The 15,161-nt window shown below is 34.1% G+C and overlaps 1 protein-coding gene across 2 annotated transcripts in view; it reads left to right on the top strand.

The window, feature by feature from the left end:
* The window catches only part of CNTNAP5 (contactin associated protein family member 5), a 945,272-nt gene that overhangs the window by 411,922 nt on the left and 518,189 nt on the right, over positions 1 to 15,161 (top strand). For both annotated transcript variants that reach the window (XM_074214960.1, XM_074214961.1), the window contains exon 6: positions 5,583 to 5,767. In XM_074214960.1, the coding sequence (XP_074071061.1) occupies positions 5,583 to 5,767 (185 nt within the window). The remainder of the gene's footprint in view (positions 1 to 5,582; positions 5,768 to 15,161) is intronic.

Below are 15,161 nucleotides of genomic sequence, written 5' to 3'. Positions count from 1 at the left end.
TTTGTCTGGGTTTTCTGGACTGGATTTGGTGTCAGGTTAACTGATTTCAAATACTGATTCTACTATTTCTTTTTTATGAAATCTTCAGCAAGTTACTTAATAGCTCCAGATTTTACTTTTTTATCTGCAAATTGAGTGAAATTTTCCAGATAAATATTGAAGCCCTTTCCTAGCCTAATTTTATGATACTATGGATATTCCTATGTCATAAAAAGTAAATAAATTTTAAAAGAAGTTTTATGAAAGGGAGATCCTTTTTAAGACAATGTATAATGATGTGGAGCTCAGAAAATATAAGGATAATTACTTGTAAAATGGTCCCAGTTCAGGAGTGCCCTGACCACTCAATAATTCAAATCAATGCTTAAAAAATACATCTCATTCTGTTTTTACCAGGTTTTATGGAATTTATAGAAGTATACAATTTTTACAAAGATATAGATGTTTTAAAACAATAGTAGCGTAACTGCAAGAAGATCTTAGTTGGAGAGATTGTTAGCATTTCATTTTGCAATTGTCCTCATTCAAGTACCATTGAAATTCCTACCTATTTGAAAATTAAAAATGAAAGAAAGTGGGTGTCAAAATAAATGTGTTACCCACATCTACCTTTGATGTCTTAAGATATTAATGAACAAAATGGATTCAAGAAAATTTTATTTGATAATATTAGGCATAATTATATATGATTGAAATTTACATTTGTAATAATGCTTCTTGAAATCAAAAAAATTTAGATTCGAAAAGATCTCAGAAGCCATCTAGCATAAACCACATAGAATAATGAATTCTAATTAAAACATAGATGACAAATATTGAAGAGAAACTTTCCATGACCTGAGTCTTGTAAATACTGGAAATTAGCAGTTATTTCCTTTTCAGTCTTCTCTAAGCTAAACTTTCCTAGTATCTTCAATTGTTCCTCATGTGACATGGTATTAAGACCCTTCACCATCCTTATTATCTCCCTCTGAATTCTCTCTTTATTATCCATGTTTTTCTTAAGCTGTTGTGTAGAGAACTGAGCACAATTCCCTAGAAAAGATCTGATAAGTGGACAGCTCTATCAATCTTTATTTGTGGAAGCTCTGCCACTCAATTCAATCTGAGATTGCATTACATAATTTTTTGGCTGCCACATTGCACTACTGACATAATAAATTAGTAGGCCATTAAAATGTTTAGATCCTTTTTCAGTCAAATTTCCATCTAGCCATAATTACTTCATCCTATACTAGTGAAGCTGATTCTTTCTAAATACAAGGTTTTAATTTATACCTATTAAAATTCATCTTATTAGATTCAACCTATATAGCACTGGGCTGGAAACCTGGATGACTTATCTTTCTGATTTCAAATCCAGTCTCAGACTGTTAATAGCTATTAACTTACTTCTATTTGCTTCAATTCCTCATTGGTAATGAATCTAGAAGATAATGGTAGACCACTAACCAGTATCTTTGCCAAGAAAACCCCAAAATGGGGTCATGAGATTCAGACTTATTTAAAAAATGACTGAACAAAGACAAAGACAAAATATAAAAGTTCTAGCCCATCAAAAAACTTTTTGCATTTTTGATTCAGTCATATTGTGTGTTATCTGATCCTGTTAGAGGATCATAAAGATGTTAGATCTGAATATTTGATAACCATGCTATCTCTTTTCTCCACTTTTTAATATTACTACATGGAATAAAGCAAGCATTTTCATAACAGTACAACAAAAAAGTGGTTGAACATGAAACTGCAAATCTACTAAACACACTTTGCTATTTCTTTCAAATATACAAAAAAAATTATCATGTAAATTTCTTTTTTTCCTTTTGTTTTACTACCCCACCACCACCTTGGCAAGAATTAGATACAAATAAGGTGATAGATCACTAGATTTAAACAAATATATATGAACATGCTATATATATATATATATATATGTATATATATATATATAACACATGCAAATATGTAGATTTATAAGTAATCTTATTCTATACCTGTTCTATGTTTCAGTTCTTTCTCTGAACATAGTATTTTTCTTCAACTGCCCTTTTGTTAATTTGAGTATTTATAAATACTCAATAACTTATTCACTCACAGATAAAAGTCACAGATAAAAATATCACAGACATACACACAGAACAAATCCCCAAGGCACTACAGTGATTACCTCCTACCAACTTAATATGGAACCATTAAAATCCATTCTTGGAGTTTTGCCATTCCTCCAGTTCTGAATCTATTTATGTTGTCCTTTAGTTCACATATCTCCATAATTTCAGCCAGTATATAGAATGAGATATTTTGTTTTGCAAAATTTCTGTTAATCTATATCTACCATGTTGTCCCTTCTGCCAAATTATGTCTTTTCCAAGAAGGAAATACATACATTCCATGATGTCACGTACTTGATGAGTTTATTTTGTTTTTTTAAGGAAGCATCACTTCCTTTTCTAGCCATTGTAAGTGATACTCAATGGCTTTTGTTGTAGTGTTGCTTGCTTCCATTGTCTTTTTTTAAAGTCAAAACAACAAATTTAACATATTTTCTCACTGGATACTCGCAATCACTCAATTGGAACTAAAGAAATTGAAGTTCAGAGTGATTAGGTTAACTGTTCCAAGTTGTACAACTAGCACAGGGCAAAACAAAAATTAATCACAATCTTTAGACTTCAAATTCTCAGTGTTATTTCTTTAATATCTTTGTATTAGGAAGATATATGTATGAGTGTCCATACATATGCACACACATACAAATATACATGTAGTATGAATATACAAGTGTGCATATATATATACAATATAAAGTATATATAAACATGTAATATAGGTGAGTTTAATCTATTCATCTGTAACAACTCAAAAAAACACAATGAAAAGGTTTTCCAGAATATATTTTTTAGCTTTATCCTCTGTCTTAAAAGATATTTAATGCCTCTGGTTGCATTGCATAGGCCTTCAACCTTTGTAGCAGCTAGGTGGTACTGTGGCTAGAGCACTGGGCTGGAATTTATAGAGAAGACTAACCTTACAGAATTTTAGATTTCAGATGTGTTATATTTTAAGAATATAAACAAAATTTGTCATTTTTTAAGTTTAAAAATCAAATAGTAGGGGGTGTCTAGGTGGCACAGTGGATAGAGCACTGGCCTTGGATTCAAGGGTACCTGGGTTCAAATCTGGCCTCAGACACTTAATAATAATCTAGCTGTGTGGCCTTGGGCAAGCCACTTAACCCCATTTGCCTTGCAAAAACCTAAAAAAAAATCCAGTAGTAGCTTCTAAATGTATATTTTATATATGTGTGTGTGTGGGGTGGGGTGTATAAATATAAATTCCCTCTTCCCCCCTTTCTCCAATGGTAAATAGATTTTTGTTTATTTATTTGTTTGTTTTGTTTTGATTTTTTTGACTTTGCTTTGAAAAGTAAAAGTAGAAACTTAACTTAAATTTTGAGCATTGATCAACAAAATAATGAACTAAATGTTCTAGTTTTTCTAGCTGTGAATTAATAAACAACTTAGTTTGATCTCCTTAGTACTAAATATTACATATGATTTATGAAAATGAAAATTTTTTGAGAGATGGGAATCTTAAAAAAGATATCTTTTTTCCATTGTATAACAGATGTAAGAAAAACATACTAAACATACAACCTAAGAAGAAACAGAAATTCTCAATCTACCAAATTATCTTACCAACTTAACATTCCCTAAGACTTGATAAAAAATAAGCCTCCCCACTGAGAAGTAAGAAACTGTTACTGATTATTTTTCTGGAAGCTAAAGAAAATAAAAGATTAAATAAAAACATTTATTTAGATTATCATTTTATCCTTTTTATAATATATATTCATGAAAATTTATGTTTATTTAAATTCATCAGTTATGATTGTAGTTACTAATCTTCCATTTTTCAATGGACAAATATAAAATCTCATGAAACCTATATATACCCCGAACTTTTGAAGCTATTTTTATTTTCTCATGCTTTCAGTATATACAATAGATCCCAAAATGAATTAAAGATCTGATCTATTGTTAAAATGTCTATTTCCCATAAATGATCCTTTGTGATTTATTTGAATCAGTAGAGGTTTTCCTCTAGGTTGTTTGATATTCCAAGAGTACCAGGGCAATACTCAAGGCCATCCATCTCTTATTTTTTTTTTTTTGCTTCTATTGTACGACTAGACACACATTTTCCTTTCCAGGCACACATTTTTAAAAACTGCTCCTTGTGTGAAGGGTGTATGTGAGAATAACCTACAAGCTACTTAAACTCACTTTATATCTCATATTTCCTTTTCAATTCTTGTAATATTAATTTAGAAGGTGCTTAATAACTTTTGACCAGTTGATTGATTAAGTCTTCAGAGATTATAGTTCAAAGCCATTTAGCATCATATCTAGGATTTTAAAGTCAAGAACCAACTTTTCAGTATCAAAAACACTATATAAATTCTCAAATGCAATCTACATCTTCATTTATTTATTCATTTGATTTCTCTCCCTGTGTAGAATAGGAACCCTTGAGAGAAGGGACTGTTTTTTATTTTGTATCCATATCATTTAGGACACAGTCACACAGTTATTATTTAATAAGTGCCTTTTAAATGATAGTTTGCTTCATTGATTGGAGTAAAATATTAACATGTTTCCAAGGCAAGGAAATATCTTCTTTGAGAACTTGTGAATTTTTAAGAAATTTTTTCAATTAGCAAACAACTCTCTCCTATAACCTTCCTACTGAAAATGACAAAAAGCATTAAAATAGAATATACATAATCACAGAAAATAAATTTCTATATTAGTCATTTTGAAAAAATGTCACAACCTATACATTATATCCCTCACATCTCTATCATGAGGTGGTATCATTAAAGTTAAGACTGGATAGAAATTTTTCCCAAAGTTAGAGCCTCTCCTTCCCTCAGAAAAGAAGTAGTTAGAACTGGGATTCAAAGAACTGAAACCTTGCACTGTCTTTGGAAATGAAAGATAACCAGAGTTATGATCCATGAGTCAACTGTCCTAACCTGGTCTTCTATTCTGATTATTGTTTGGTCATGATGTTCCCACTCTAATCCCTATCTGGAAAGTTCTTTCTCCTCTTCTCAATATTCAAAATTCTACCTAATTTTCAAGGGACACCAAAAATTTCACCTTTATTATGAATGATTTTAGACCACAGACTACTCCAGACAAGTTAACAAGCAAATATCTATTAAATGGCTACCATATGCTATATGCTAAGCATTCAACCCCACTGAATCTTTTCTCCTATCAATAACATTCACTTGACACTTGTCAGATACTACTTTGTATTATTTAACATTTTCATGTATATATTTTCTTTCATTCATTAAATAGAAAGGATATAGAAAACATAAAAAGTCTTTAATATTCCTTATTTATCTCAGTGTTTGGCATAATACTATTCTCATAAGCACCTGATAAATATTTATTGACTAAGCATATCATTGCTCATCTAAACTCCCTGGTATGTTAGTGTTACATTAGACCCAGTTACAAGTATGATTTATTTTTATTTTATTTTATTTTATTTTTTTCCCTTGGCAGGTGACAGCAAACGTCGTTTTAGTAACAGCCAGCCTTCAGTGACTCTCGGCAGTCTGCTAGATGACCAACATTGGCACTCAGTCCTCATTGAGCGGTTCAATAAACAAGTGAACTTCACAGTGGACAAGCACACTCAACATTTCCGAGCTAAAGGAGATGGTGACTATTTAGACATTGATTATGAGGTGAGATGAGTTTCATGTATCATTTACTTTGAGTTTGCATGAAGTAAGAACTGGGCCTCAGCAACACTTATAAAAACATTAGTCAACGTGGGTATACCCCTTTGGTATGAAACTGAGAAAAATCATACTTTATGGTGCATTCACATAAAGGGCAAGAGAGGGGAGGCATGAAGGGAAAAGGAGGAGAGAAAGTAAGAGAGAGAGAAAGAGAGAGAGAGAGAGAGAGAGAGAGAGAGAGAGAGAGAGAGAGAGAGAGAGAGAATGACAATGAGACAGAGGACAGAGGGAGGGGAGAAAGAGGAAGAAAGGAAAGAGGAAGGGAGAAGAGAGGAGAGATTGCTGAGATTTAAAATTAGGGAAGGAAAGCATAAAATGGTCCCTCACCTGCCTTATCTTAATGATTTAGCCATTGAACCTCAGTTTTCTTAAGAATAAAATTAAGAGGTTGAACTAAATATATTTCAATATGCCTTTCCATTTTGGTATTCTGTGATTATAGAATATATACATATATGTATATGTATTGAATGAGGAGTTGGGAGAATGGAGACAAACAAAATTCATTACAAACTATAATGTTCATTTGAGGCAAGAAAGGCATTCTTTTCTTTTAAAGAAAGATTTTATTTATTTTGAATTTTATAATTTTCCCCCCATTCTTGCTTTCCTCCCCCCACCCCCTACAGAAGGCATTCTGTTAATATTTACATTGGTTCCATGTTATACATTTATCTCAGTTGAATGTGATGATGCAGAAATCATATCCTTAAGGATAGTAAAATTACATAATAATATAACACTTATTTTTTCTAATTTGATGCTAATAGTCTTTGGTTTTTGTTCAAAGTCCATAATTCTTTCTCTGGATATAGCTGGTATTCTCCATCGCAGATAGCTCAAAACTGTCCCTGATTGTTGCATTGAAGGGATGAGTAAATCCATCAGGGTTGATCATCACCCCCATGTTGCTATTAGGATGTACAATGTTTTTCTGGTTCTGCTCATCTCGCTCAGCATCAGTTCATGAAAATCTTTCCAGGCTTCCCCAAATTCCCATCACAAACAGGGCTGCTATGAATATTTTTGTACAAGTGGTGTTTTTAACCCTTTTTAATCATCTCTCTTCGGTATAGATCAAGTAGTGGTATTGCTGGGTCAAAGGGTATGCACATTTTTGTTGCCCTTTGGGCATAATTCCAAATTTCAAGAGAGTTATTCTTTATATATAGTCTCTATATACATAACTACATAGATATATCACAAATCAGGATAAACATATGTATATCTACATATATATGTGTGTGTATTTATTTTTTCATGTGTTTATATGTGAGTAAGGTAAAACTATGAGAAATCCAGTAGGAAACTTAAGGTAGCAAAGTATAGGAATAATCTGTTAATTAGTCTCTAAACACATTCACACACATTTGTGTAAATACATACTCACACATATGTGTTTAAGTACATAAACTCCAAAGTAATTAAATTAACAAAACTACTAATAAAATTTATAAATTAAATTTTATCTTCTTACCTTTTCTTTTATTCACCTCTTAGAGAAGGTTGCTAATAAGAAGTAAAGATGAAGATATATGGACCTGCAAATTTGGCAGGTTTTCCAATCTACTTCTAAATAACTGAATGTTGATTTTAGTTTACAATAGACTATTTTTCCTTCACTACCCCAAGATTTGAGCTTTCCATCTTAGGTCTAGTTTGAAAATTAGTGACAAGACATTCTATTTGACACTCTCATAAAGGATCTTGTCAGTCTTTGAAAGAGTTCAGAACACAAATGGAATTGCTTGAGTTGTTAGTAATTGGAAATTTAAAGAAACTGATTACATTCTAAGTGGATATACTTTGGTGATGAAATAGAAAATGGTAAACATAGTATTGTGCTTATGGTAAAACTCTGAGGAATCTACTAGGAAACTTAGGGTAACACAGTATCCACAATACACATTCTCTGTTAAATGCACCCAATAATTCAAATTTTATTCTTCATATTCACTGGTGAAAATTCCTTGGACTTCCTCACTTAATGTATGCAACTTATATTCTCATGTTTTTTAGGAGTTTTGCTGGTTTACCTTCTAGAGATTTTTAATGCTCAGGGAAATGCAGGGAAATGATAATCCATGATTATGAGACAATTTGATAAATTTGAACATATTCTTTAGGACAAGGCTACCATGAACCTCAGTCAGCATGCTTGAATTATCTGATATCTTAAAAATAGATTCCTTAGGCAAAGAAAATAATCTGGCAAGTGGCATAAATAAGTTTCCTTTTTGTGTCAGGGAGTCCATTGACAATCTTAAAAAAAACCTTTTAATCTTTTCACAATGATTTTAAATACATAAAATAAATGAGAAAATTTTATATGAAAGACCTATTATATTTAAGTGCAATGATCAAAATGTTTTTTGTTTCTAAAAAAGTCACATAGTGGACTCAGACATCAGAATCTCTACCATAAATAATAGCTCTCTCTGATTTAAAAGACTAAATATCTCACCTAAGTTTTCTCAGGTAGTTTTAATAATCAAAAAAGGAAAATGGATTAATTGGATTACAATAGAATTGGTCATGTAAGAACAGTATTATATTCACTAAAAAGGACACAGTATTAATTTCACCATAGCACTGGTCACTGCAGCTCTTGGAGAGACAATTTTTTTGAATTTTTATTTATTTATTCTTATTATTTTACAAATGATTTTTTATACATTACTATAATATTCTTGTTTAAGAGTAAACATAATTCCCACTCCTCCTCCCGAAAAATATAGACCCACATGAGCAATAAAGGAAAGAGAAAAAATTGAAAGTAAAATTAAAATAATAATAATAATAACAATAATAGAGGCAGCCAGTTGGCACAGAGGACAGAGCTCTGGCCCTGGAGCGAGGAGTACCAGGGTCCAAATCTGGCCTCAGACACCAAATAATCACCTAGTTGTGTGGCCTGGGGCAAGCCACCCAACCCCATTTGCCCTGCAAACCCTGCCCATAATAATAATAATAATAATAATAATAATAATAATAATAATAATAATAATAATAATAATAATGAAAAATGTGCTTTAGTCTGTGTTCTAACACCTCCAGCTCTGTTGTAGGTGGATCACATTCTTTATGATAAGTCCATCACAAAATCTACTTCCATATTTTTCTACCATTGCCATGGCTGATGACAACTCCCTCTGTACTTCCCCACTACCATATACTATATTTTCTCTCTCCTTTCACTCTGTCCCTCCTCTTAAATGTGCTTCAGAGTAGCTGAGTGGTGCAGCAGACAGATCCCTAGCCCTGGGACCAAGAGGCCCTGAGCCCACCCCTTAGGTGGTATGAGCATTCACTCAGCCCTGTGGTCCTGGAAAAGAGCCATTCAATCCCAGCCCCTTGCAAGAAGTTTAAAAAAAAAAAGAAAAAAAGAAAAAAGTAAAAAAGAAAATGTGTTATATCTGACCACTCTCCCCCCACATTCCACCCTCTCCTCTATCACTCACATCCCCCCCCTTCCTCCATCCCCCTTCTCTCCTTCTTACTCTAGATGTCTATACCCCATTGAGTATATATGCTTTTTCCTCTCCTAGCCACCTCTGATAAGACTGAAGGTTCCCTCATTCCCCCTTGCCTTCCTCCTATCCATATCATTGCAATAGCTCATTGTAATAAAAAAAAATCTTATATGAAATATCTTAGCCTATTCCACCTCTCCTTTCTCTTACTCGCATTACATTTCCCTTTTAGCCATTGACTCCATTTTTACACTATATTATATCTTCAAATTCAGCTCTCTCCTGTGCTTCATCTATAAAAACTCCTTCTACCTCTTCTATTGAATGAGAAGTTTCATGTAAGCATTAGCAGTATCATTTTTCTATTCAGGAATACATGTAGTTCTTCATCATTAAGTCCTTCATATTTTACCCTTCTCTTCCACTCTCTATGCTTCACCTGAGTCCTGTATTTGAAGATCAAACTTTCTGTTCAGCCCTGGCCATTTCAACAGAAACATTTGAAATTCCCCTGGTTCACTGAAAGTCCACCTTTTTCCCTGGAAGAGAATGTTCAGTTTTGCTGGGTAGTTCATTCTCGGTTGCATTCTAAGCTCTTTTGCCTTCTGAAATATTATATTCCAAGTTCTATGAATTTTTAATGTAGTTGCTGCTAAGTCCTGTGTGATCTTGACTGCAGTTCCATGATATTTGAATTGTGTCTTTCTGGCTGTTTGTAATATTTTCTCTTTGAACTGGGAGTTCTGCAATTTGGCTATAATATTCTTTGGATCTCTTTCTGGAGGATCTCTTTCAATTTCTATTTTGCCCTCTGCTTCTAGGATATCTGGGTTTTTCTTTCTTTAGATCTCTTTCTGGGAGATGTCTTTCAATTTCTATTTTGCCCTCTGCTTCTAGGATATCTGGGCAATTTTCCTGTAGGAATTCTTTAAAAATGATGTCAAGGCTCTTTTCCTGATCATGACTTTCAGGTATCCCAATAATTTTTAAATTATATTTCCTGAATCTGTTTTCCAGATCAGTGGTTTTTTCAATGAGATGTTTTATGTTTTCTTCTAATTTTTTCATTCTTTTGGTTTTGAAGTATTGTGTCTTGATTTCTCGTAAAATCAGCAGCTCTCTCAGTTCCATTCTACATCTGAAGGATTTGTTTTCCTCAGAGAGCTTTCTTATTTCTTTTTCCATCTGGCCAATTCTGCTTTTTAAAGCATTCTTCTCCTCAATAACTTTTTGAACTGTTTTATCCAGTTATGCTGGATTTTAACATGTTGTTTTCTTCAGCATTTTTTTGCATCTCCCTAACTAAGCTGCTGACTTCTTTTTCATGTTTCTCCTGCATCTCTCTCATTTCTTTTCCCAATTTTTCTTCTATCTCCCTCACTTGATTTTCAAACTCTTTTTTGATCTCTGTCGTAGCCTGAGCCCAGTTTCTTGCAGTCTTTAGATGCAGGAGCTTGTGCATCCTCATCTTCAGATTGGGTATTTTGATCCTTCTTGGGATCATAGACAATGTATTTCTCAATGGTTTTCCCTTTTTTTTCTCTGTTTACTCATTTCCCCAGGCTATGCCTGGTTCTGGGGTTCTTCCTGAGCTTTTGAGTATTATTGGGACCCCCCCCCACACACACACTCACAAGGATCTCCATGTGTGAAGTTCTGTCTTCCCTCCTGGTCTGTGAATGACCACACGTGCACCCCTCTGCCACAGGGCTGAGGTGGGGGGGGGGGTTCCCTGCCCTGCTCTTCTATGGGGGGACATAGGTTGTGATCAGGATCTGAATGTGATCATAGCCCCAGAGTCCTGTTCCAGGTACAGAGGACAGACCTTGGAAGTCTCTCTCTACTCCCCTACCTAGGCTGAGTACTCAAGCTCCTTTGCCTGTGGGCTTCTGATACCAGCTCTGCCTGCTTCCCCTTCCTGGATCTGGGATGCCCTGGTCAGAGCTGAGTGCCCTGAGGGCTGGGCTTCACACACTCGCTCTGGTAGAGGTTCCCCACTGATCTTCCAAGTTGTGCCCGGTGCTCTCCAGGATTTAAGTCAGGAAACTGCCCCCGCTGCCATGAGCCATGGCTCCCAGGCAACCTGGAGCTGCCTCCAGGAGGCTGAAGTTCCTTCACTCAGGTGGCTGCCCCTCTAACCCTGTGGAGTGGAGCTTTTCCACTATTTTCCAGGTTACCTTGGGCTGGAGAACTTCCTCACTGGATCTTTCCTGTTGGTTCTGTCTGTCAAAAATTTAGTTAGAGTCCTTATTTTATAAGTTTTGAAATATTAGAAAGAGAGAGCACCTAAGAGAGGATCTTCTCCTGTCACCATCTTCACTCCCCAAGAGATAATTATTTTAGGTTTTTTTGAAAGGCAATGGGGTTAAGTGGCTTGCCAAAGGCCACACAGCTAGGTAATTATTAAGTGTCTGAGGCCAGATTTGAACTCAGGAACTCCTGACTCCAGGGCCAGTGCTCCATCCATTGCACCACCTAGCCACCCTGAGAGACAATTCTTAAGAAGATATGTCATAAAGTAGAAAGACAATAAGTTAATAAGTTGATTACAGAATCACATACTTTAAGAGTCAAATAGGATCTCAGTACCATCTAGTCAAACTCATATACAAAAAGTTAAATTAAATTCCCACTATAACATACCTCACAAATGGTTTTCTAATCTCTGCTAAGAGACCTATTGGGAAAGAAATTCACCACCACCTAAAGAGGAAGCACTTTCCATTATGAATAGCTCTAATTGTTTGGAAATTATTCTAAAGGTGATCTTAAATTGATCTATTTGCAGTTTCAGCATTTTATTCTCTTTTGTTATCTGAGGTCAAGCATAACCAGAGTATAGTTCTCTTTTCTCTTGACAAGCCTTCAAATACATTTGGACAACTATCATGTCCCTTACAGAGATTTCTCTAAACTAATACTCTCATTTCCCTCAAGTGAACAATTCTAGGAAGATAGTGTAGTAGAAGTAAAAGAACATTGACTCTGGCATTCAGAGAGTGGGTTTAAATCTTGTCTCTGGTACAGGTACAGAGGGCAGACCTTGGAAGTCTCTCCAGTTCTGGCTACTATCTATGGAAAATCTCTAACCTCCTTGAACCTGTTTTCTTATCTATAAAATGAAAGGCTTGGAATCTCTGAGATCCTTTCCTACTTTAGATCTAAGATCCAAATTCCTGATGTCTACTCCACTATTACTAGTTTTGTGATCTTTGGAGCATCACAACATCTCTGGATCTCATTATATTGCCTAAAATTATTTCAATATTTCAGAAGGTCAGTGAGTTCATCTCTTGGTTAGCCTTAGTGCATAGTCTTTATATCTTACCAAAAAAAAGTAAAAACAAAAAGTTATGTTTAATTTATCTATTCTGATCATTAGAAGACAAACACACTTCACCTGAAACATAGTCAAAATGTTTTCAGATGGGTAAAACTTTCCTGAGTTTATGGATATGCTCACACAGATTTTGATAACCCTAACCCTGGGTCACCTACATATTATTATGAGATAAAGGAGTAGTCTTTTAGCATAGGTTATCTATTAAAATAGCCTTCTAGTGAAGGCAGGCATTTGGATTAGAGTCCATTTTAACACTAACATCTAAGATACTAATATCCCTTATCTGAATCAAGGAGTATCACAATTAATAAAAGCATTTATATTTCAGCTCTGAACTGTGTGAGTAACCCCCCTCCTTGGTCCTGGTAGAAATACTCATCATAGATATGCTATGATTCTGAAATTTTCAGGCTGCTGAATTCAGGTCACAGATGTTTTAGTGGCACATTTTCTGAATGGGTCCTAAACATATTTTGTATGTAGATTAATTGAATTCTGATGACCTACATTCTTTATTAAAACTCCAGCTAACTATAAAAATATTTTGTAAAGAAAAATGAAGGCTTTATTTCCCCATCTCAAAGTACTTTATATTGTACAGTAGGATAGGAAAACATTGGACAAAGAATGAAAAACCCGAAGTTCAAGTTCTGGCTAAAACATTTATTTGCCCATATGTTTCTTAACTTTAATGGACTACAGTTCCACATCTGAAAATAAAGGGAAGAGAATAGTGAATCTCTGGTGTCTCTTATAAAGCAGGAACATTTTAGGATTCTATATGGAAATAAATGATATATTTTGAAGTTGCCAGCAGACCAGCTGCTGAATTCATCATATCTTTTCAAAATTGAAAAAAGAAAAAAAAACACATTCCTCCAATCTTCATTATTTTTGTAGATGCTGTCACTATTCTCCAAGGTTGCTAAGGCACAAAACCTCAGTCATTTTTCTTTTTACTTTATCCTCTCCCTTACTCATCTAAATTTTACTCAGTTGATAAGTCTTGTCAACTCTGGCAACAGTGTCTCTGGCACCCGCTTTCCCTTCTGTATCAAGAGGGCTACTGCTCTAGGTAAGACCTCTTATCAAGTTACATATAATGTCCTCTTTTTCTCTGTATCCTTCCCAAAGGATCAAATTATCTTTCTAAAATTCAGATGGGTCATACCACTGTTCTACTCAAAAATCTTCAGTGACTCCCTATTTACCATAGCACAATAGCTAAACGCTGTAGCATGACATGAATGCCATCTATTCCTCTAGTTTTATGGGATTCTATTCCTTTCCATTTACTCCATATTAACAGTCAAATTAGTTTCCTTTACTATTCATATCCTGCCATCTCTTCTCTTTGTATATTTTCACAAATTTGAAATGTCTTTTCTCTACACTCTCATACGTTCCTTCCAGTACCAGTCCAAATGCCATTTCCTCTATGGATTCTTATTTGATACCTTACTCCAGCTAAAGGTAAACTCTGAGTTTTTGAAAGGGAGCTAGTATGATTTTTTTTAAAAAAAGGACACTTCTAGAGTTAGGGGATTGAGGTAAAAATTATGCCTATGAAATTTATTGCCTTCCAAACCTCAAAAAATTATTTAATTTCCCTAAGCTTGAGTTTCCTAATCTGAAATGAAGAGGTTGAATCACATAGGTTGATATCCCTCCTACCTTTGGTATTATGTTCCTATAAATCTTCTTTATTAGTATTTGAATCTTGAAATTATTGGGACATCTAATTCAATTATTTACTAAAACTATACTAATATGTTAAATTGAATATGGTGAATTTGTATTAGGTGTGTTTAAAAACCCTGTTTAACAAGGCTGCAATTCAAGTAAAATTGTCACAAACTAACTACTATGAGATAAAAGAAAAGGATGAGATTTATTTCCTTACTATGGATTTTATGAATCTAAATGATACTTCCATGAGGAGTCCCTAATCTGTTGCCTATATTTAAAATCCATAAGACTCCAATAAGTCTTTTCCCCGATGTTCTTTGAGGAACCCTTTTCTCTTTTTTAAAATTTATTTATTTTTGAATTTTACAATTTTTCCCTTAATCTCGCTTTCCTCCCCCTACTGCCCATAGAAGGCAGTCTGTTAGTCTTTATATTTTTCCATGCTATACATTGATTTAAGTTGAATGTATTTAGAGAGAAATCATATCCTTAAGGAAAAAAATATAAGAGATAGCAAAATTACATAATAAGGTAACTTTTTTTAAAAAAATTAAAGCTAATAGTCTTTGTTCGAACTTCACAATTCTTTCTCTGGATACAGAGGGTATTCTCCATTGCAGATATCCAAAAATTGTGCCTGATTGTTGCATTGATGGAATGAACACGTCCATTAAGGTTCATCACCCCCATGTTGCTGTTAGGGTGTACAATGTTTTTCTGGTTCTGCTCATCACATTCAGCATGCGTTGGTGCAAATCCTTCCAGGCTCCACTGAATTTCCATCCCTCCTGGTTTCTAATAGAACAACAGTGTTCTATCACATACACATAAC

Source organism: Macrotis lagotis, chromosome 1 (genome assembly GCF_037893015.1).
Source record: "Macrotis lagotis isolate mMagLag1 chromosome 1, bilby.v1.9.chrom.fasta, whole genome shotgun sequence".
Taxonomy (NCBI): Eukaryota; Metazoa; Chordata; class Mammalia; order Peramelemorphia; family Peramelidae; genus Macrotis; species Macrotis lagotis.
Note: the sequence above shows the minus strand (reverse complement) of the source record. Positions and strands in the feature narration are given on the sequence as shown.